This window comes from Chiloscyllium plagiosum, chromosome 7, assembly GCF_004010195.1.
Source record: "Chiloscyllium plagiosum isolate BGI_BamShark_2017 chromosome 7, ASM401019v2, whole genome shotgun sequence".
In the NCBI taxonomy this organism is placed as follows: domain Eukaryota; kingdom Metazoa; phylum Chordata; class Chondrichthyes; order Orectolobiformes; family Hemiscylliidae; genus Chiloscyllium; species Chiloscyllium plagiosum.
In genome coordinates this window covers 6,379,512-6,402,536 of record NC_057716.1, presented here as the reverse complement: position 1 = coordinate 6,402,536, position 23,025 = coordinate 6,379,512, and the positions used below count along the sequence as shown (strand labels likewise).

Genomic DNA, 23,025 nt, shown 5'->3' with positions numbered 1-23,025 from the left:
TGCATCCTTCATCCATGGATATACACATCCAACATCTAAGATTACAAAGGGATCTTGATCGTCATGTCGAGGTTTTACAAGTCATTGGTGAGACCTATTCTGTTGTACTTTATGAAATTCTGGGGTCACTTTGTTATAGGAAGGATATTATTAAACTGGAGAGGGTTCAGAAAAGATTTACCAGGATGTTGCCAGGAATGGAGAATTTGAGTTATAAAAATAGGCTGGATAGGTGGGACGTTTTTTTCACTGGAACTTAGGATGTTGAGGGTGATTTAGAGGCTTTGTACAATCATGAAGGGCATAAATAAGGTGAATAGCAAAGGTCTTTTCCCTGAGGTGGTGGGGGATCAAATGTAGGGGGCATATTTTTAAGGTGCAAGGAGAAAAGACGAGCAACCTTTTTAGAGAGAGTTGTTAGTATGTGGAATCAACTGCCAGAAGAAGTGGTGGATGTAGGTACATTTATAACGTTTAAAAGACATTTGGATAAGAGGGAAGGTTTGGAGGAATATTGGCTGTATGCCAGCAAGTGGAACAAATTTAATTTGGGAACATAGTCGGCATGGACTAGTTGGACCAAAGGGTCTGTTCCCGTGCTTTATGACTCTATGATTATGATTCTATGAATTAGATTGAACTGCAAGAGGCTACTAAATTGGAACATACAAATTAACATTGAAGCTTTATGCATAAATCATACAAACCACTTTGGGCTGAAAGATTTACTATTAAAACCACGTCCAGAACTTTCTTTCTGAGCTGCACCACTCTACTATTATCTTTGCAAGAATAATATTTTGCTACTTCCCTAACAACTGAATGTCACAAGGTGAATTTAGTTGCACAGTAGTTATGTACTGTGTTTGTCACAGAATGCCAATTCTTGTTTATTATATGCAAGTATCTTTTTAACAACAACTTATCTTTTTAATAAGTGTAAATTATTGATAACTCTATGGCACTGAAAATTAGCTCATACTATCTCAATCCTTAAGATATTAATTATTTGAGATTCAAAAGTTAGAAAAATGCATTCCTTTCTGTCCTTTTGTCTTTCTCTTCCCAATTTGTCCTTGATTTGCATGTTCTATACTTCCTTCTCATTCCTTCTGCTGTTTATTTCAGTTCTTCAATCTGATTGGTTAAAGAGATGTGTCTTTCTGTGCTCAATTCACTCAGCTCCAAGGTGATTGATCCTTTTCTTGTGATGTGCTGTTATCAGTAATTTCAGCAGCCTGTCATTCAAACAATGTTTACAGTTAAACCAATCTCTAGGAGCTGGAGAAGGCCATTTTATCCTTTAAACCTGCTCAACTATTCAACAAGATCATGGGAGATTTTCAAGCCCAATTCAACTTTCCTCCACTGTCCCCATAATCCTTCATTGCGTTAGTACCCAGGAACCTATTGGCCTATTAATCTTGAGCGTACATGATGATGGATCTTCCAAAGCCTTCTGTGCTAGAGATTTACAGATTCACAACTCTCTGAGCAATAACATTTTTTCCTCATCTTAATCCTAAATGGGTAAACTTTAATTTTGAGACTGTGCCTCCGTGTTCTAGATTTCTCAACCTGGGGAAGCACTCTCAGCCTCCAACAAACTCTAAACACTTGACTCCATGCAGGACAAAGCAGACCACTTGATTAGCACTACATCCACAAGCCCTTTGCACCACCAATGCTCAGTAGCAGTAGTATGACCTACCTACAAGATGTACTACAGAAATTCACCAAAGATCCCCAGACTACATCTTCCAAATACACCATCACTTCCATCTAGAAGGACAAGGGCAGCAGATGCATGGGAGCACTACCACCTTCACAAGTTCCCCACCAAGCGACTCACCATCCTGACTTGGAAATATATCGCTATACCTTCACGGTCACTGGGTCAAAATCATGGAATTCCATCCTTAATGGCATTGTGAGTCAACCCACAGCAGGTGGACTGTGGCAGTTCAAGAAGGCAGCTCACCACCACATTCACAAAGGCAACTAGGGACAGGCAATAAATGTTGGCCAGCCAGTGATGCCCACATCCCACTAATGAATTTTAAAAACTTTTAAGTGCTCACTATATCTACATGTTAGTTATATGATTCATATACAAAGAGATCCAGGTACCTCTAAATGCAACTGTTTCCCAGTTTCTCTCTGTTCAATAAAAATTATAATTTAATGTTTCCTCCCACAGTGAATAACTTCACATTTCACTACACTTATTCTCTTCGCCATGTTCTTCACTACTTATCCAATCTATCTGCATGCTGCAGCAGCCTCTTTGTATTCTCCTCATTGCTTATTTTCCCAGCAAGCTGGGATATGCTACAGTCAGTTCCATCAATTATGCCATTATTATAGTTCACAAATAGTTCAGGTGCAGTACAGATCACAGTACAGGTGAATATTAATAAGAATGAGGATATTTGATATTTTCTTTTACTGTTAGATTACACTAATGAAAAGGAAGGTGAGTTGGAGAGTTGAAGTGATAGAGTACTTCTTGTTTCCAGGGATTCAAATTGTGGTCAGCATGCGTACATAGATGGAAGTATTTAGTTTTCTTTGAAAAAGGCTGTCAGCTTTAAGAAGAAATTTGGCCTTTTCCCTCTGGAACAGGCATCTTAAGATTTATGGTAATGGGAAAAATAATATGGAATATTACACTAAATTAGAATAAAGTATTTTGTTCAAAGTAGGAAAATGGAATTTTCAGGTTAATATTTGGAAGTACAGGTACTTCTTTGCATCTATCTTCCAGGTTTTCCAGCCAATAGTAGAGTGTGGATGTGATAATGATCCTTATTCATCGGCAGATGAGAAGAAGAGAGCTGTCAATCAAACTGAGTAACTGTGACTGGAGTTCAATGAAGTAGTGAGCAACAGCAGTGTGATCCCTATTACTGAACACATTCCACATTGAACACATGATGAATGGAATAACATTTCCAGTTACCAACTCCCATATTCTGACTTCCCAAGCCATTCTCCTGCATACATCAACGTGGCTCAGAGCTCCTCTTATACCTGTCTCTTGAGGCAGCTTCTCACTTTACCATCTGAGCAGTCAAAATTCATGCTTACACTCATTAACATGTCTCATTCAATTCAATAATTTCAACTTCTCCACATGTCCCACTTCTCTCACACACTTTCAGCTTTCTCTTGGCGCAGAAGAGAGGACACAAGTGTAGAGAGAAGGTGTGAATTCTGCAGTCATTGCCTCACCAACCATTATGAAACAGGTGGTCTTGACATTTGCAGGGTTGTGGACTACATATCATAGATAATGAATGGTTAAACTTGATTTGGTTGCTGAGGGCAAGGACAGATAGTAGCGAAATCCATGTTCATTCAGTTATTGTCCATTAGAACTTATCATGTTCTCTCTCCTCTAATGTTTACTGCCCTTTTATACACACTCCTTCCAAGTGACACTCTTTAACCCAGTTTGATGGTCACTCCCTTGACCTTGTTATTTCATGTGGTCCTGCTAGTCCTATCATATCAATTACAGATAGGCTATCTCTGATCACTTCCTTACACTCAACATTCACATCCCCTCCATACCTCAAAACCAACCTCCTTCCATATTTGTATTTGGAAAAATCTATCTTCCAATTCACCTACAACTGCAATTTCAAAATCTGAAACATCAAGCCTTTGGCTCTCCATTAACATTTCTGGAACTACTGATTTAACTCAACTGCACAATCATCCCCACCTTTGATGCCCAAGTCACTGGTAAACCATTTGCTCTTTCACATGGCTGGTCCCTCAAAATGGCCCACATCTGTAAATCCAAGAGACACCACTAAAACAGCAGATAATTGGTTTAGCCATAATTTCCAGATCTAGTTGGATCACTTTAACACTACTGGTCCTGCACTTGCCTGTTAAACTTTGTCAGTATTCCTGGATCATTCTGAGAAGCTAAGACAGATTTCAGTTTCTTTTCTGACTGCAAACTGTCTTAAGCCCCTCTTCCTTGTCCTCTCCTACCTTCACTTTGAACGAGAAGTATAGTAATAATCTTTGAGACAATCTAACCAGCTTGTTCTACAGTGGTACCCACTTCCACTAGCCCACCTGCCCAAGCTTCCTTTAATGCTCCCCTTTGCCCTAGTCCTGAACTCTTATATTTTCTATTTTCTGCCATGTCTCCTAGTGCCCTCAACGGAGTTCATTTTGTCCATGAGTTTTACCTCCTGTTCAATTGAACATTCTAATACTGCTGTTAGCTAATATTATGAATATCGGTTCTCTCTCTCTTCAGGTGTTGTCCCTTTCTCCTTTAAATTACACCTCTTTTCAAAAACTTTCTTGCCAATTATCAATTCATCTCCAACCTGATTTCCTTCTGAAGTCCTTGAAGGTATTGTCAAATTTATTCCAAATATTTTGATTGCTCCAATTAGGTTTCCACCCCTTCTGCAACTTCCGACATCACACTCCTCTAACACCTCTGCCATACAGCAGCCTGAAACTGTTCTCTAATTATTCAAATTAGTATCTGAATATAACCAGAGAATCATTTGAAATGGAAAACCGGAAGAACTGCAGATTCTGAAAATCAGAAACAAAACCAGAAATTGCTGAAAAAACTCATCAGATGTGGCATCTGTGGAGAGAAAGCAGTTAACTTTGTATCCAGTGACCCTTCAGTTGAACTGAAAAGAGTTCAGAATATGGGTCAATGAAGCTGAAATGTTAACTCTCTCTCCACAGAGAGACTTGCCTAGTTTTTTTTCAGCAATTTCTGGTTTTGGTTATCATTTGAAATGGCTTCTCTTCCTGCTCTAACATTATCTCTCGTTTTTTTCTAGGATCTATCTTCGACAACCCCACCTCTCATTTCTCATGATCTTTATACCAACTAAAGCCAAAGCATTTTTCTTTACATGTACCATGACATACCCAGCTCTATTAACACACTTAAATTGTTGCTATATTAGCAGACTGATTATCTATCATCCAGTTAGTGAGCACAGTAATACAGGGACAGGACTTAATGCAAGTTAAGATGTAAGTAGCAGGTAAGCAGCAGTGATATCATTGGACAAGTAATCCAGACCACGGAGTTAATTTTCTGGGAAATTCCACCGTAACAGTTGGCGAAATTTGAATTCACCAAGGGCTGTTGTAGTAGTGCCCCTATCTCTGGTCCCACAGACCTGGCTTCAAGTCCCATCTGCTCCAGACATGTCATGAACATGTCCAAAAAGGTAAATGCACTACACCTCTTCACCTCACTTTCCTTCTTTGAGACACTCTTCAAAACTTTCCTCTTTGTTCGATTATTCATTTAATCTCATGTAACTTGGTGTCCTATTTTTCTTAAAGCACCTTTTTAAACTTTGTCCACCCAGTCCAACATTGGCACCTCCACATCATCCCTAGAAGGAAACAAGGGTGGAAGGGAGCTGGGAGCAATTAGTAAAAGCAGCAAACAGATGTTCTCATATGTAATTTGAAATGATAGAAACAGATCACAAGACAACACAAAGGACTGCCTTTAAACAAGATTGAGAATAGGAGGGGAAATAGCAATTTGAGATTGCAATTGTTGGCGTTTTTGATGACATGTCAAGGCTGAGGGATGTAAGGAATATCTTATATTTAAGGTCGTCTTAGATGGGCATTACAGAATGAGGATTTTAAAACTGAATAATATAAGCTTTATGATAAAGAAAACTCCTCCCTTAGAATGTACTGAAATATTTAAGTTTGCATTTTATGCAAAAGTGAACTAGTATTTCTACAAGTTACTGAAGACACAGTAACTATCTTTGTAGCATTTTACAAATGTCCATGGCATATTTACCAAGTAATTTTACTACCAACCTTTCAAAAAAGTTGGTTTTCAAAGCAAAATGAATCACTTCTGCAACAAGTTCACTAGTTTATATTCATAATTTTATATTTATTAATTAAAAATTCAAGTAAATTATCAATGAGATCAATCACAGTAAAACAGAAAGTTGTATGTTTAACATTGATTTTATTGTACCAAAGCTCCAAAAATGGTATATACAGGCTGAGACAAAAAGACAGCAACTTCATGGAATGGCCAGTTTCTTAAAACTGAAAGCAACATCCAATATTCATGCTGTATATTTTCCAAGGATATCTCCATCTCTAAACAAGTAGTAATCCTAAGGAAGAAAAAAAAAATCATCAAGAGAGAAAAGAACATCTAAACTCATTCAAAAGAATTACTAACATAGTAGTGCCAACCTTATCATCCAAGACAACTTTAGTCCCTCCATATTCTGGGAGTAGAACAGTTTCACCAACTTTTACATTAACTGGGTGGATGTCACCATTCTGAAATGAAAATGAAAATTATCCACAAATTAATGTTTGTGAACAGTGCTCCAACAGAAATCCCATACCTGTACTGTCAGAGCTTATAATGCATCCACGCTCACTACAAATTCATAGATAAGGAAGAAAGTACAAGAGAAAGTATTGAATTTGGCTTTCTAACTGCATTTAACTTAAAAACAGCAGTCCACTTTGGAATCCATTGGGTCGGAATTTCACAAACATTTTCTTGCTCAGGATTTTACTTTCTGAAGACTACCTTTACTCGGCTGCCAGGTCCAATCGCGACGACTGTCGCTTGAAGCACTTTGCCTTGGGATTTTTCTGGAAGCATGATGCCACCTTTTGTTACCTTCTCTGCTGCAACCTTTTCCACCAAAACACGGTCAAAGAGGGGTAGAAACCTTTTGAACGCTTGTCCTGCCTGTTAAAATAAAACATTTTGGTAACCTATTAACAGACAGGTTACAAACCACATATCGCAAGCTTTACCATTTCGGAGATCTACAAATAGAGGTCATTCCGAATGAATGTTGAGAGGCAAAGTGACTTCTGAATTTTTTTGTTACAAAAGAACTAGATAAATGTTCTCAGACTATTAGCTTTGCTTTCACAGCTAATAACGCATATACTGGGCAAAAATGAGGACTGTAGATGCTGGAGATTAAAGTCGAGCTGGAAAAGCAGAGCAGGTCAGGCAGCATCCGAGGAGCAGGAGGATCAACGTTTCGGGCAAAAGCCCTTCATCAAGGTGTACATACAGTTGGCTTCTAAATATAACACCATTAAAAATAAAGCATGGTCGAAATGTTCGAACTTTTATAACACCTTAAAAAAGGTGTAAAACATCGCCTGAAGAAGTAATTAATGAAAAATTGTATTTCTCAAAATAAATTTTGACGACATTTAAAAACTAAGCTCATTTGACCTTGAAAGTGTCACCCACGTCAAACCTAAAATCTTTAAGTTGCATGTAAGCGATCTGAATTATTCGTTTCTACCCAAATATCCGTGTGGTTACATAGTAATAAATACGTGTCAAGTTCTTCAATCGACAAGACTTTTGTTACAAACTGATTTGTAACACCGACACAGGTCACAAGCATATTGTCCATCTATTCATTCATTCATTCATTCAGCAGGATTGTAACCAGTCTGTGGCCTGGCGAACCTTTTCCCTTCTGGTATAGGAATATTTCAAAAGGATCATGTGTTTGCATCGAGCTTATGAAACAGGCAAAATCACTTTATATCCTCCAGACACTTGTTAATTTAAAACTGCTCAATTTACCATTTTAACATCAAAAAGTCACAAAATTAATAATTAAGAACAGCACATAAATTACTTTATTCTTCTCATTCAGTCTACTATAAAGTAAAATCAAAGCTTACCATGCTGCTACCCCTTCTAGAAAATGTTGAAACTGAGACAGCTCCCTGCAGCAGCAACTATGGCAGCCTCCCCACGTGAGGAAAAACCTTCGAACCCGGAGACATGACCTCGAACGTCAGAAGAACGTTACATTTCAGGGACACTTTCTAAACGTGAAATCCATGCCTGAGCAATACTTTGACAGCAGTTTATACTCACAAACACCCAAAGGAGCTTTAATTTTAATTTTAGAGAACAATTTTTTTTAAATTATTGCACAATAGAACTGTGCACTTTGACCCAGCCCACGCAAGCGTCTGGAAGTTTCTGGAACCTGAACCCCTGAAGCTGTATGTGAGCTGCTCCGAGTACCTTCTTTTCGTGATAAGTTCGTACTGAATCGCATAATTGTGTTTTCAATGATGTTATGACATCCGTTGATGGTAGTAAGTAGGTGGCTATTTGTCTGTCAAAAATTTTTAGTAGCCGTACTTGAGAGTGTTGCTGGTGTTAAAGTATCCAGGTTAAGGGGCGAGTAGAGGCTTCTCCCCGCTGCAACCCCACGTGCTCTCCGAGAGAGGCTCGGGTTTAGTCCCGGTAGTTGTGCAGTTTGGTCGTAGCTGTAGAATTCGGCTGAAGCAAGGGTTTTCACTGTTGTATTAGCTACTCGTTCCAAAGTAAATAAGTCAGTAAGTAGTATTACATGGAAATCGGTTTGGTTCGTAAATGTTTGAAAAATTATGCAGACTACAGGCGTTTTCTTTTATGTAATGAAATTATTCAATGAATGAAATCTAGGAATCAGAGTTCCAACGTTGGCTATCGCATTTCAGACGGACTGGCAATTGCATATTGTTTTTATAGACCTAGGGTGTCTCGGTCGAATTTGAGGCGTATTCTTAGTGACTTTGTTTTTGCATTCCCAATTATTTTGTGGATTGTTGCAGTACTTTAATTTGACCTTGTGACGTGTGTCCCCTGGCGACATGTGGGGAGGCCCACGTTACTGATACCCTCTCTTTTGTTTTTAATTAACGTATAGTTTAAAGGTTGATCAATATTATTTATTTTCTGTAGATAATGCTCCGTTTGCCAACTGTTCTGCGCCAGGTAAGACCTGTATCCCGTCTACTTGCACCTCATCTCACACGGGCTTACGCCAAAGATGTGAAATTCGGATCCGAAGCTCGAGCTATGATGCTGAAAGGGGTTGATCTTCTCGCCGATGCTGTGGCTGTAACCATGGGACCAAAGGTGGGTCAGCGTCTACTCCGAGTACTCTTTGCAGCATAAGGGGGGTGTATTTTGTTGAATTATACCAACATTAATAGAAATAGTAAAATATTTGCTGAATTGTTTTTGAACTTATACTTTACCTTACAAAGAATTAGGATTATTAATACTTAGTGAAAGTTACTTGAGAACCTTCAAGTATTCATAGCCACAATTTGAAGCTGCAAATTGTCATATTCTTTAATATAATCAGCATGAGCTCCCCGCAACTAGGCCTTGATGCAGTGAACCTTTTTGGGTCTGCTGTTTGGGTGACTTGCATGGAAAATTCATGTCTCTGAACCAAGCCACTGAGAAGTCCATATGTCAATTCAACAGTTTGTTGTTCATTTCATTTAATATCTCTTTAACAGTGGACAAACTTGGCTCATTCTTTGAGAAAAAGGAACTCTCACCTTGCAGTTAGATTTTATTCAAAAGGAAAACTAAATGATGTGTATATGTCCCAGTAGCATGCAGCTTATTAGGAACTAAGTTGGAGCCATTACCTACCTCCCTTGAAGCCCCCAAGAAAAATGAATTTTTATTTGCATTATGGACCCAGCACATCAGGTTATGCTTGCTATGTTAACTTCTGACATTGGAGAAGCTACCAATTTCCACAAGGTCTGTGTTTGGTCTCATAGCTAAAATCGGATTTACACTCTAAAATACTAATTCCTTAGGTTCTGAAAGTCAACTGCAACAGAGTTTGAGGTTGCATGTCACTACCGTTTAATAAACCATTGTCATTCTTAACTCTACCTGCTTGAAAACTCTGCGAACATTGCTCCCACTTGTTTCATTATTAACCATAATATAAAGTGCAGGCAATTTCTTGCAAAAGATTAATTTGTTTTTTTATCCTCTAGCTGTATACCCATTAAGATGGTATCTACTATGCTTGTTAGCTTGGGTGCACCTTCATTATACTGATTTTCAGAAGGTCCTGGTGGATTTGTTGAACACTAAAATAGTTATTCATTGGTAGTGGCATACAAGAATTCTTGCAAAAGTTTGAAATCACCCAAGACAGCAAAAAGGTGATTTTTGGGATCGTATCCAGCCTTTCACATCCATTTGCCATGATATTTCTCCAGTTCCTGATCTATTGATTTACTCAACTGCACACTCAACTCTAACTTTGTTCTAATCTTCAATAACTAATTTCTTGCTCTCTCCCTGGCTTTTCCTTGGATAAGACCTGCCATCACAGATTTGGCTGGATAAAAACTCTTATCTGATTAAAAGTGCTCGCTGTTGCAGTTTCATCTTAGAATGCAAATGTAACATCCTGTGCTTTTTCTTTTGCATACCATTTTCTTGGCGCCATCTCCATCTCTCATTTCCAAGAGTGAGGACCTCTTGGACTTTGTCAAAGATTTGTTGACTTTGTCATGTCTCTTCCCTCTGGCTGAATATCAACAGCGTGGGTTCGATTGCCAAAGTTACCACAAAGGACTGTACTTTTCCCCTTGCCTGAGGCATGGTGACCCTTGGGTTAAACTCCCCACCAGTCATCCCTATCTCTCCTGAGTGCAGCCTAATGATTGTAATGTAATGTAATATAATCTAGTGTGGAAACAGGCCCTTCGGCCCAACAAGTCCACACCGACCTGCCGAAGCAAAACCCACCCATACCCCTACATTTACCCCTTACCTAACACTACGGGCAATTTAGTATGGCCAATTCACCTGGCCCTGCACATCTTTGAACTGTGGGAGGAAACCGGAGCACCCGGAGGAAACCCACGCAGACACGGGGAGAACGTGCAAACTCCACACAGTCAGTCGCATGATCTAGTAAGATAGTGATTTTACCTTGACATCTGACTGAACATGCTTCAGTTTTTCATCCATCCTGGCCCTGAATGTTTTTGTAGTTTCTCTCTGTTGCTGATGTTATTTTGTTAAGGAGATCCATCTCCTTTATACCTTGAATCTTATTTCCAATAATAGCTAATCACCCAGCTTTCTTCCCGGGCCTCCATATTAGCAAATATCGTTAATGATTCCTTTTTGGGTGTTGTCCCCCTCTGAAATCACTCCTCTCCCTTTGACATCGCCACCTATATTTTGTACAACGCTGTCCTATCTCTTCATTACGATTTAAGTTTACACCAGGTTATAGTCCAGCAGGTTTATCTGGAAGTACTAGCTTTTGGAACACTGGTCGTTCACCAGGTAGCTAATGGGACTCAGAATTTATAATAAATTTTACTATACTATAAAGTGTGTCCTATGATCCTATCCCACTAGCTACGAGATGAACGACCAGTTGGACTAAACCTGGTGTTTTTTTAAACTTTGTCCACCCCAGTTCAACATTGACTCATCCACATCAATCACAATTGCTTGACCAGTGTTTGTGCCTTGTTTACCTCAGTCCCTAAAACGCCAAATTCCCTTCCTAAATCTCTCTACCTCTCTACTTCACTTTCCCCCTTTTTAAGAATATTATTAAGACCAATGTTTTGAATCAGACTTTTAGACCTACTTCTGCGGCTAATCTTTGTTTGGTAACACTCCTGTGAAGTGTCTTAGGAACATTTCTTCATGTTAAAGACAGGTCTATCGTTCTCTTTAAAAAGAGAAACACGGCTTTGTTGAGAATCTGTAGGACAATCTCTACCTCATTTTGTGCAATTTTCTGTGAAAATACTTCAACATTGTCCACTCTAGTGGACAAGCTTTCTCAACTTGAAAGAACAATCTTTCTGTACTTGACCTACTCTGCAGGATAGATCTATCTTCTATGTTGTGCTTGACTTCTATGTTCAGATCTTCAGTTTTCCAGTATCCCCACAGATCAGAAAAGATTTCCAACATCAAGGAGTAAAAATTGTCCAAAAAACCCAGGTGTAGCAATGACGGCTGAGTTTCCTATTTCATGGACAATGGGTAAGTTTGTAGTCAAATATCACTTCAGTTCTCTTGGTAAAAATGTATGAGTATCCAAAGTTATGAAAGATTTCAACACCATGTTTATCAGAAAGCATTCAATTACTTAGTGTGTTCAAGATGGCTTGGTGGTATCGAGAATTGTACTTTTTCTCCAGTATTGCTTTAGAGCAGTTACCAATTTTGGTCATTGGGAACTAGCCATTTCAAAGTTACTTCTAACTAAGACTTTTTTTCGCAAGGTCTGGGAAGAATGAAAGTATCTGAAGCCATAAAGTGTGACAGCGGGAATTGCTGTCTCCATGATATTGGGACAACAGAATACAATGAATTTCTATTACTTGTATAACAAACAGTAATGGCTTAATGTCTATTTTTATCTAGGGCCGAACAGTTATTCTCGAACAGAGTTGGGGGAGTCCTAAAGTGACAAAAGATGGAGTAACAGTAGCTAAAGCAATAGATTTAAAAGATAAGTACCAAAATATTGGTGCTAAGCTAGTACAAGATGTTGCCAACAACACAAATGAAGAGGCAGGTGATGGAACCACCACAGCAACTGTTCTTGCAAGAGCCATTGCCAAAGAGGGATTTGAAAAGATCAGTAAAGGAGCTAATCCAGTGGAGATAAGACGAGGTTAGTTTTTGGTTTCTTTTTGAATTAAATACCAATTGTTGCAATAACAAATGACTAGCAAAGTGTGCATTTTTCAAATGGCAGATTACCATACTTGCAAGTAAGTATTGTTAATGTTGCACATTTATAATTTATATTTAATGAGGTTTTGTCTCTGAATTGCTATACTTACCTCGACAGTGAAATGAACAATTGTCTTTTTTTTGTTTTGCCACGCCAGTAGCTGACTTAACTAAACACCAAAGGCATGGTGTATCAGTGCTAGTCCCCAACCTGGATAAATTGAGAAGGTTAGTGACAGGAAAATCATAGTTGTTTAAAAACCACCCACCAAATCAGTGTACGATTGAGGGTAATCAACTGGCATTATTGCAACCCCAGAATTTGGGAAAATCTGAAGAGCAAGGAAAGAAAGTAATGCAAGTCAAGAGCAATTAAGAGAAATTGCAGTTGATTGAACAGTACCATAGCCATTTTAACTTTCACCCTGGCTTCCAGGTGACATCAACTTTCCTCTAAGTTGAATGAGCACATGACGGTGCTTTACAAGATCAATGTGGCTTCACAGATCTGTTTTGTACAAGACAAAATATCTGTATTCCTTTTGTTCCTTCTTCATCCCACTTCAAACACCTGTCATCTAGATGATGACATAGCTGCACATTCTTCAGGTTTTTTAAATGTAATTTGAACCTTTTTGACACCAGAATTCAACTTAGTGGCTCTTTGTGCCACCTCCATAGCTTGAGTAGCAGCTCCATTTGATGACCCAAGAATCCCAGCATATTGTGCCATCTTAATATAACATCTCCTTACTTAGTGAGCTTGCAATGCAAATAAAGTTTCTTAGCATATGCTTGATTTGTAATTGCTCCTTTTACAATGACTTGGTATTAGGTGTTGAAACAATTACTCTGCTAAATCCTTATGAAGTGCTCTGCACCATTCATAGGAAATATGCTGCAAACATTCTGTCAGCATGCAGTACCTTGTATTTAGGAGTTTCTGGGGTGTCAATGGTTAGTACTGCTGCCTCATAGTGCCAGAGACACAGATTCAGTTCCACCCTTAGACGAGTCGTGTGGAATTTGTATGTTCTCACTCTCTCTAGGTTTCTGCTGTGTTCAGGTTTCCTCCCACAGTTGAAAGCTGCGCAGGTTAGGTGACTTGGCCATGGGGCATGCAGGGTTAGAGGTCAGGTGGATGCTCTTCACAGGTTTAGTGTAGATTCAGTGGGTTGAATTCTTTCCCACTGCATGGAGTTGATTGGTGCTTACTTGGAATCTTTGCTAAAATTTATTGATGCCTAACTCGACTGTATTCAGCTGCCAGATTGAGCATTCACCATATTAAAATGTTATAGAATTTTTCTTCAACTAAGGGATATACAATGTAAAATCTGGTATCGGTCACAAATGTCTTGGCTTTCATTTTAGCTATATTAAACAATTGGAGTAGAAATTCATGATGCAATTAGTAGAAATAGATTTTCTGTGCAGCGCCATCAAGTGACCAGATTGGGATACTGCAAGATTCCATTTTACTTCCTGTTGGAAAACTTTGGAATTTTTTAGATATTTAAAAATCAACTTTTACAATGGACGTTCTTGCTAGATCTACACAGAAACATAGTGCAATAAAAACAAGTACCTTTTGAATTAAGCTTTGTAAATCATGAATTTTCCATTGGAAATATCATAAATTGTGTGTTTTTTTAAAAAAAAAAAGTCTGTGGGAAAGTTCAGCACAGGCCACTTTTGGAATATTGCTTGCAGTTCTGGTCTCCCTCCTATTGGAAGGATGTTGTGAAACTCGAAAGGGTTCAGAAAAGATTTGCAAGGATGATGTCCAAGTGGAGGATTTGAACTACAGGGAGAGATTGAATAAGCTAGGGCTGTTTTCCCAAGGAGCATCACAAGCTGAGGGGTGACCTTTATATACGTTTATAAAATCATGAGGGGTATGGATTGGCTAAATAGACAAGGTCTTCCCTAAAGTAGGGGAGTGCAAAACTAGAGGGCATAAGTTTATGGTGAGGGGAAAGATTTAAAAGGGACCTGAGGGGCAACATTCTCATGGAGAGGATGGTGCGTGTACGGAATCAGCTGCCAGAGGAAGTGGTGGAGGCTGGTACAATTAGAACACTTAAAAAGCATCTGGATGGATATATGAATAGGAAGTGGTTAGAGGGATATGGCCGAGTGCTGGCAAATGGGACTAGATTAATTTAGGATATCTGGTTAGCATGGACAAGTTGGACCAAAGCCCCTCTCTTCAGGCTGTACATCTCTATGACTAAACAATTTTTAATTGCAAAAAAATTAAAACTGGCTAGAGTATTTTTCACCTTTCCAAGAAGACATTTTCTGAAATGTCATTATTTGATAAATGAATTTTTGATAAACTGCCTCAATATATGAATGTGTGAGGACAAAGTCTAGAATCAGATAGTTATACTGAGGCCGTCATGGCAAATTGAGACTTACAGGTAGCATTGGATCCCCAAAAAAAGTCCAGTCCTAGCTAAAACTACAAATTGAAGCATCGCGTATACACTTGCATTTTTGAAGATTTACAATGTTTTTTAACTTTACAATACACTTGAGCTAGTTTTAATAAATTGTAAATACATTGTAAAATCATTGACGTAATATCTGTCAAAATTAATTTCTTTTGTAGGTGTAATGTTGGCTGTAGATACAGTAATTGGTGAGCTGAAGAAGATGTCTAAACCAGTCACAACCCCTGAAGAAATTGCTCAGGTACTTGTGCTAGAAAACAGAATTCAACAGTACTGTCCACAGAAATTAAAATGTAATTGTTTAGGTTTTTGTATAAGTCAATGGTGTCTCCATTACATAAACATCGCACATAGATGAAAAGCTACTTGCGTATTAAATTAGAGACACCCAAATAGAAGCAGGCATTCAGAAAAATTGCAACACAGCACAGATAATTCAGGTGAAATGGGCTACTTGGTGACCTCCTGTGACCATTTCAAGGCTGAAAATTGAGAATGGAGGAGCCTATGAGAGAGGGGTATCAGGGAAGAGCTATCTGAGGAGAAAGAATAAGGAAAAGCTGACAGCCATGGAAGAGCAGAACCTCAAATCTTGTAACTGCTCTTGAGATCCGGCACGGTGGCACAGTGGTTAGCACTGTTGCCTCACAGCGCCAGAGACCTGGGTTCAGTTCCCGCCTCAGGCGACTGACTGACTGTGTGGAGTTTGCACGTTCTCCCCGTGTCTGCGTGGGTTTCCTCCGGGTGCTCTGGTTTCCTCCCACGGTCCAAAGATGTGCAGGTTAGGTGATTTGGCCATGCTAAATTTCCCGTAGTGTGAGGTAAGGGGTAAATGTAGGGGTTTGGGTGGGTTGCGCTTCGGCGGGTCGGTGTGGACTTGTTGGGCCGAAGGGCCTGTTTCCACATTGTAATGTAATGTAATCCCAAATCCTGACTTGGCATTGATTTGGGATTTTTGCAATTATTGGATGTCTGGGTACTTTAACTACTGTCATGCTTCTGATGTTGGTCACTGGTGCATTGTAAAAAAAATGGCTGATGGGTGCACAAATCCCACAATCATCGATGTGATCATGACCAGATAATCTGATTTGTATTTATTTGTGTGATCAATATTGGCCATTCAATATAATTCCCAGGCTCTGGTTGTAGTATCCTATGTAATAAGGCTAATCACAATGGTAAAACAATAATTATGTTATGGAATGGCAAAATTTAAAGCAGATTACTTTGTATAATATTTGGATTTTTTAAGGTGAGGGATATTAATGTGTACACTTGGTTATACATTAATATCCCTCCCCCTTGTCATTGTAGCCACTGATAGCTGTGGTATAGCATGACTGTCACTTTAATCATTCTGTGGCTGATATAGCCCAGTGTTCTCGGGGAAAATTGATTTTCTTTTGTTACAGGTGGCAACTATTTCAGCCAATGGAGATAAAGAAATTGGTGAGCTCATCTCTGATGCAATGAAAAAGGTTGGCCGGAATGGTGTCATCACAGTCAAGGTAACTACAAGAGATAAAAGTTTAATTTCTTTGCTGTCATACTCTTAATTGAAAAGTATATTGTGTAATGGTGGTTTTCTTGTTACGTATTGTGTAAAAAGGATGGCAAAACACTCCATGATGAGCTTGAAATTATTGAAGGAATGAAGTTTGATAGAGGTTACATCTCACCATACTTCATCAACACAGCTAAAGGTATGTATTCTTACAAGCTGGCTGTGATGCATCTTTAAAACTGATTTCTTACCAATATCTTAGGAAGCTTGTTTTAGAGAGGATCCACAGTACAATACCACATCTCTTTTCTATTTTCCCTCTATAAATATTGATTTGGTATTAAGATACAAATCTGCAGGTTCTGAACTGCACTACCTCCTAGACAGTTAGTACCTTTAATTTAGACATAAGAACATTTATCTTGTTGGGTTGACCTCCTAACTAACAAAGAGAATACTGCCACCATATGAACTGCAGAAACTGAAATGAATTTTTTTAAAGGCCATCTTCTGGAGTCATGCTAGTGTGTCTTGATGAAAATCTTAGTGCAAGGGGTACCCAGTCTTTACATTGCCTTTGTTTGTGGTCTGCACTTCAAACTGGATACCTTTTGACTTGACTCATCCTGGTCTTGACAGTATGAATGAAAAACATTCTAAAGATAGTCTCATTCACTTATGAGCAACCATTCACGCTAACCATTGCTTTGGCTCAGCAGATTATTCTGGGCTGCCATTTTTCCTCTTTGCACCCCACTAAGGCAGAGATCAAAGAAGTTTTTAAGATTTGAACTCTCAGCTCTTCATTGAAACTTGAGTCCCAGATATTTTCACTTTCTGGATTGATCAATTGTTTAGATAATGTGTTGCTAATAAGGACTGTTACTTATTCCTAGTTCACTTTTAATAGGTCAGAAATGTGAATTCCAGGATGCTTACCTTCTGCTTAGTGAAAAGAAAATTTCAAATGTACAGTCCATTGTACCTGCCTTAGAGATTGCCAATGCACACCGTAAACCTGTAGTTATTGTTGCTGAAGACATCGATGGAGAAGCACTCAGCACCTTGGTTTTGAATAGGTTTGTCTTATTGCCTTCAGTCAACTAAAGATCTAAAAACTAAAATTTAAATGTACTTTTGTAAATGTGCTCATTTTATCTTTAGATTAAAATTCATATAGGATGATTAACAATGTGAGGTGAATTGTGTGTGGAACTGAGAATGACTACCTGTTTCGAGCTAAACAAATTTGGGTTTGCAAAAGGTTTTTAAAAGCATTGGGTATTTACAGTTCAATAATTTTATATCCTATTTGCATTTATTTTTTAAAATATTGTCCTAAACTATTAAGTATATTCAATTTCTCCTCCAGATTGAAGGTTGGTTTACAGGTTGTGGCTGTAAAGGCACCTGGATTTGGTGACAATAGGAAGAATCAACTGAAGGACATGGCAATTGCTACTGGTGGTACAGTGAGTAGAATCAAATAATGTAAATGTAGTCATCCAGATTTTTAGTCCATGGTGTTACAATGGCACTTCGCATTAAGCTCAAAGCTGATCAAGAAGCATAAAGGATTAAATGAATTTTCTTCCAGAAAGTAGATCCATAACTTGATTTTAAAATTGGAAGTTGCTTACTAGCATAATTGGGAACTAAAGTATAGATCTCATTTCAATTATTTTGAGCCTCTTTTTCACAAGGTATTGATTTTGAGATTGTGCAAACTGAGGTTTCAGACTTGGGAAGTATGATGCTGATTGGTGTCTGCTCTCATTTTGAAATTGGTGTGCAATAATAGTGGATCTGTAATTGGCCTAACCAATCTGTTTATTTCAGCAATAGCTCATTTCCTTTGATCATATACCTTCTCGTAAATGTTTTGAATCTCAATCACTAATTATGGTAGTCCACGCTGCATTGCCTCAGTCCTGTCTTTCTCCTCTGTCCTGGATTAAAGATCAGTCTAGGATATTTTGTCCCTATATTCTCATCTCCTTAAAAGCAAGACTTCTTGTAAAGATCCATCCAGTCACAATCTTAAATGTCTTAAAATTCTAACAAACACCTCCTGTTTCATCAGTTGTAAATAAAACAGCCCCATTTTACTGCTTATCACTTTTAAGCAAACTTGGAACTCTGAAGAACTGGGGAGAAGGATGAAAATTAGGATATACTCCTATATTTAAAGTGGGGTAGTTATGGTAGTTAATAATTCATTGAATAGTGTTTTTTATTCCCCCACCACTAAACCAACTTGCTTTAATAATCTCTTTCACGTTATGTAATGAATACACCATCAATATTTGTAATAAATGGTATGTTTTGCCAAAGTAGACCCTTTCACTTACGATATTGATCAGTGTTGGAGAGATTTGTGAGCAAATGCATTCTGTCTGATTTGGTCCTGATCATTTGTAATCTAAGATTCCGGCTCATTGTGTTTCTTGCCACCTGTTGGAAAATGAGCATGTGGGCAAATATAGAGTGGGGCTTTTAAGTTCTCTTTTTCTCTATGGTTGGCTGAGATTAGAAATAATTATACAATGAACACTGCGGCTAGCCAGTAAGTGGGAGTCTAAATTTAGAAGAAAATGAATGAAGTGTGAAGCGTGTATTGATTCTTGTAGTTCCAGGAAACCTGCAGTTTATATATTGTTTCCAAGTAATAGATCTATAATTAACATTTTTAGGTGCTCACTAGTATTTGTGTACTAGTGCACATCTGAACTGACCAGTCAATAAATGTGAAGAAAATGGTAAACATGTACTATTGAGGATTTCAATAAACTGATAGTTTATTCTATCTTACAGACAATCTAATTCCAAAGTAAAATTTTTCTTCCAGCTGGGAGAGCAAAGAAATTCGTGATTGGATCCCTGTTTTAATGCAATGTCTGTGTAAACATTTTTGTAGGTATTTGGGGATGAGGCCCTTGGACTGAATGTAGAGGATATCCAGGCCCACGACTTTGGTAAAGTTGGTGAAGTTGTAGTCACCAAAGACGACACCATGCTGTTGAAAGGCAAGGGTGACAAGAGTGCCATTGAACAGCGCATTCAAGAAATCACAGAAACTTTAGAAGTTACAACAAGTGATTATGAGAAGGAAAAACTAAATGAAAGGCTGGCCAAATTATCTGATGGTGTGGCAGTACTAAAGGTAATTTTGTAGACATGGGCTACTTCATGTACAAGTGGTGTGGTCATGTATGAATACAGATGTCTTAAGGTGTTTGATTTGAATTAAGCTGGCTTAATGTTGCTTACAGTGGAGTTAATAATGGAAAAAAGTGGTATAATCAACTGTTCTTTTAAACAAAGATATAATGAAAATTTTTAGTGGTTACACTAATGTGGCTGGAATACCAATTTGTTGCATAATTAATTTTTTGATAATGACGTGGTTTTGCAACAGTAATATTGTTTCCATCCCTGAATTGAAATGACACTTAAGAATACTTCAGAAAGATGAGTTAATTCTGGCTACATTGAAGCTTCTTGTAGATGAGAACTCTGTTTAGTCTTTAACATTTCTGTAAAGCTGCTTTTCTTTGCCATTTTTATGGACCTTTGGAGTCAACAGTCTAACTATAAATATGACAAGGGACTTAGTTCAATATATTTGCAACTATGAAATAACTGTTGAATTGTGGATCTAGATTGGTGGTACAAGTGATGTGGAGGTGAATGAGAAGAAAGACAGAGTGACTGATGCACTTAATGCTACTCGAGCTGCTGTGGAGGAGGGTATTGTTGTTGGTGGTGGATGCGCTCTACTGCGGTGCATTCCAGCATTGGGTGATCTCCGGCCAGTAAATGAAGACCAAAAAGTTGGTACGTACTGTTTAGCTTTTATTCATGTTTCAGCTACAAAGAACGTGTCTTTAAAATAGCTCATCAGGAATGTGCTACTTGGGAGAAAAGGTAGGTAATTCAGTTGAAACTTCAAGACCGATGTGCCATTCAAACAAATTATGGCTGATGTTTGTGACAAGTGGAACTAGACTAATCTCCAAGACTCCATTGTCTATCAAAAATCAACCTGCCCCTGCTCTTAAAACAGCCTCTGCTGTCCTCTGAAGGAGAAAATTCCACACTTTGTGGCTCTCATCACTTCAGAGCTCTTTAAAAGGGAGTTTTTTCTTATTGTGCCCCTGGTTTGAGTTTTCCACAAGAAGAAATATCCTCTTAGTACTTATTATACCCATACTTTCAACAAAATCACATCACATTCTTAACTTATCCAATGCAAGACCACCCTGTTCAGACTTTTAAGAGAAGTGTTTGCCGAGTTGAGGTGAGAAAATACAATACTCTAATTTTCAGTTTGATCCAACTTGAACTTATCACCTCCAGTTTTGGGGTTTTTGTTGGTAAATGGTGATATTAGCATAACTGTCTCCAAAAGGAAACATTTTCCATGGTTTTGTTTTCCTTGTGAAATCATGGCCAACATTTAGTAATACTCAGTGATTGGTTTGCTCTCCTGTGATCTTCCATTAAGCTTGATTTTTGTAACTGTGCGTGTGAACAACTTTGCTCACAAGTTTGAAGTCTTTATTATAAACCTGGAACTGAGCAATTTACATATTATTTGGTATTTGTGGAGTGTCATAACAAATCAAATCAACTTCCTTATGATTTTGTTTCAACTTCTACAGGAATTGACATTGTCAGCAAAGCTCTCAAAGTACCTGCTATTACAATAGTCAAAAATGCTGGGGTTGAAGGAAGCCTCATTGTGGAGAAGATACTACAGAGTCCACCAGAGATTGGCTATGATGCAATGGCTGGAGAATTTGTAAAGATGGTAGAAAAAGGAATAATTGATCCCACAAAGGTATACCTAATTTATGCATATAATAATTCAAACTTCTGGATTTTTAAAGTCTGATTTATTTGATTGTATTTCTTTTATGGCCCATCTAAACATACTATTTTTAAGTCCCTGTGAAAACCCAGACCCTTGAGATTTAGAATTGGACATCTGATGTACTGTGGTTCATTAGCAGAGGTGTTTCTGACCATAATCTGTAATCTCACTTCCCTACTAAGTCCGCATTGGTTTACTGGAAAGTGCAAGATGGATACAGTCTGTGCAAATACTGGATATGCCTAGTTCTCTGAATATGGGTCAAAGTGGTTTTAGTAGAGCTGAGAAATCAAGACCATGAGAAAGGAGCAGGAATTAGGCCATTTGACCTATTCAATCTGCCATTCGATCAAAGCTGATTAGGGTTTTCAACCCCACTTTCTCCCTGTAACTTTTGATTCCCCTTGGCAATCAAGAACTTACCTATCTCTGTCTTAAATATACTCCAGTGCCCTGGCCTCCAGCCCTCTGTGGTAATGAATTCCATCCATTCACCACTGTCTGAAATTTCTCCTCATCTTTTATTCTATAGGGGCTTCCCTTTATTCTAAGGCTGTGCCGTTGGATCCTAGTCTCTCCTACCCATGGAAACATCTTCCCAACACCCACTTTGACCAGGTTGTTCAATATTCCATAAGCTTCAATCAGATCACCTTGTCTTTCTAAACCCTGTAGAATATCCAGAGTCTTCAAATTTTCTCTTTAAATAGAAATGTGGGTTCAAGACTATATTTTGAGGGCATGAAAGTAGCTGTCTGAAGTGAATTGGAAAATGTTTTCCCTTTTAAGGGATATCTTGATAAAGCTGCAGGAAAACAAAATTCCAAATGGAGCACCAAAAAATGGAATTAATTCTATTCTTTTGCAGGTTGTGAGGACTGCCTTGCTGGACGCAGCTGGTGTGGCATCTCTCTTAGCAACAGCAGAAACCGTAGTCACAGAACTCCCAAAGGAGGATAAAGCACAAGGAATGGGGGGTATGGGTGGCATGGGTGGTGCAGGTATGGGTGGTGATATGTTTTAATTTCTTCACTCTTCCTCTGAAAAGTGACTGACATGTTAATAGTCTCAGTTGAATGGCTGCTTCCTTTAGAAAAATCACCAGATGAATGAACGTAAACCAGGCAGAATGGAAAATTGCTAACATTGAAATACTTGTAATTAAGGTTAGTACAGCCATGTTGGACTGTGCTAGATCTCATAAGCAACTTGTTTACTGCCCTGTCAGTACTATATTGTAATTTATTTTATATTGAATTAAAGTCAACATTTGTACATTCCTTTAAAGTACTGGAAGTGTAACCCACCTGAAATTCATTGGTTTTATGGTAACAGTATTCTACTGACAATTTTAACAAGTTAAATGATCAAGGCAAGTTTTCTGTGAAAAACAAGACTCTGATCTGTGCCCTCTCCAGTGCAGTACAAAAGTATATCATGTAATATTGCCATAAATAAAGCAAATGGCTATCAATTTGACTTGTGGGGTAGTTTAATGGTTTCTCTAGAAGATCACGAAAATTGAGCACAGCCAAGATTTGATATTTCAATATTGTACACAGTTGATGTCCGCTTGAAAGCTTGTGCAAGATTAGAATATTGTGTT

General features: G+C 38.3%; 2 protein-coding genes across 4 annotated transcripts; one reads left to right on the top strand and one right to left on the bottom strand.

Annotated features, from left to right (window-relative positions):
• Positions 1-5,990: 5,990 nt before the first annotated feature.
• Positions 5,991-7,820, bottom strand: hspe1 (heat shock 10 protein 1). The gene is made up of 4 exons (XM_043692925.1): positions 7,726-7,820; positions 6,593-6,757; positions 6,244-6,333; positions 5,991-6,161 (listed from the first exon to the last, which is right to left on the bottom strand). The coding sequence occupies exons 1-4, from the start codon at positions 7,726-7,728 to the stop codon at positions 6,111-6,113; spliced, it is 309 nt and encodes a 102-aa protein (XP_043548860.1). The 5' UTR covers positions 7,729-7,820; the 3' UTR covers positions 5,991-6,110.
• Positions 7,821-7,919: 99 nt separating this feature from the next.
• Positions 7,920-22,893, top strand: hspd1 (heat shock 60 protein 1). 3 transcript variants are annotated; one of them, XM_043692922.1, is made up of 12 exons: positions 7,920-8,055; positions 8,783-8,959; positions 12,263-12,515; positions 15,195-15,277; positions 16,452-16,547; positions 16,649-16,742; positions 17,454-17,622; positions 17,916-18,015; positions 19,461-19,706; positions 20,206-20,380; positions 21,208-21,386; positions 22,288-22,893. In XM_043692922.1, exons 2-12 carry the CDS (start codon positions 8,786-8,788, stop codon positions 22,441-22,443), a joined length of 1,725 nt encoding a protein of 574 aa, XP_043548857.1. In that variant the 5' UTR covers positions 7,920-8,055; positions 8,783-8,785; the 3' UTR covers positions 22,444-22,893. The 3 variants fall into 3 exon arrangements, with proteins under 3 accessions (XP_043548857.1, XP_043548855.1, XP_043548856.1); XM_043692920.1 differs by lacking the exon at positions 7,920-8,055 and adding an exon at positions 8,133-8,151; XM_043692921.1 differs by lacking the exon at positions 7,920-8,055 and adding an exon at positions 8,244-8,394.
• Positions 22,894-23,025: the final 132 nt, after the last annotated feature.

What these genes read in the sequence shown, in the direction of transcription:
- hspe1 (XM_043692925.1), bottom strand. An exon ending in GACCTGGCAGCCGAGTAAAG is followed by an intron (nt 6,334 to 6,592) that starts GTAGTCTTCAGA and finishes TTTTCATTTCAG; the next exon opens with AATGGTGACATCCACCCAGT. An exon ending in AAGTTGTCTTGGATGATAAG is followed by an intron (nt 6,162 to 6,243) that starts GTTGGCACTACT and finishes TTTCTTCCTTAG; the next exon opens with GATTACTACTTGTTTAGAGA.
- hspd1 (XM_043692920.1), top strand. An exon ending in TCCAGTGGAGATAAGACGAG is followed by an intron (nt 12,516 to 15,194) that starts GTTAGTTTTTGG and finishes TTTCTTTTGTAG; the next exon opens with GTGTAATGTTGGCTGTAGAT. An exon ending in AAATGAAGACCAAAAAGTTG is followed by an intron (nt 20,381 to 21,207) that starts GTACGTACTGTT and finishes CAACTTCTACAG; the next exon opens with GAATTGACATTGTCAGCAAA.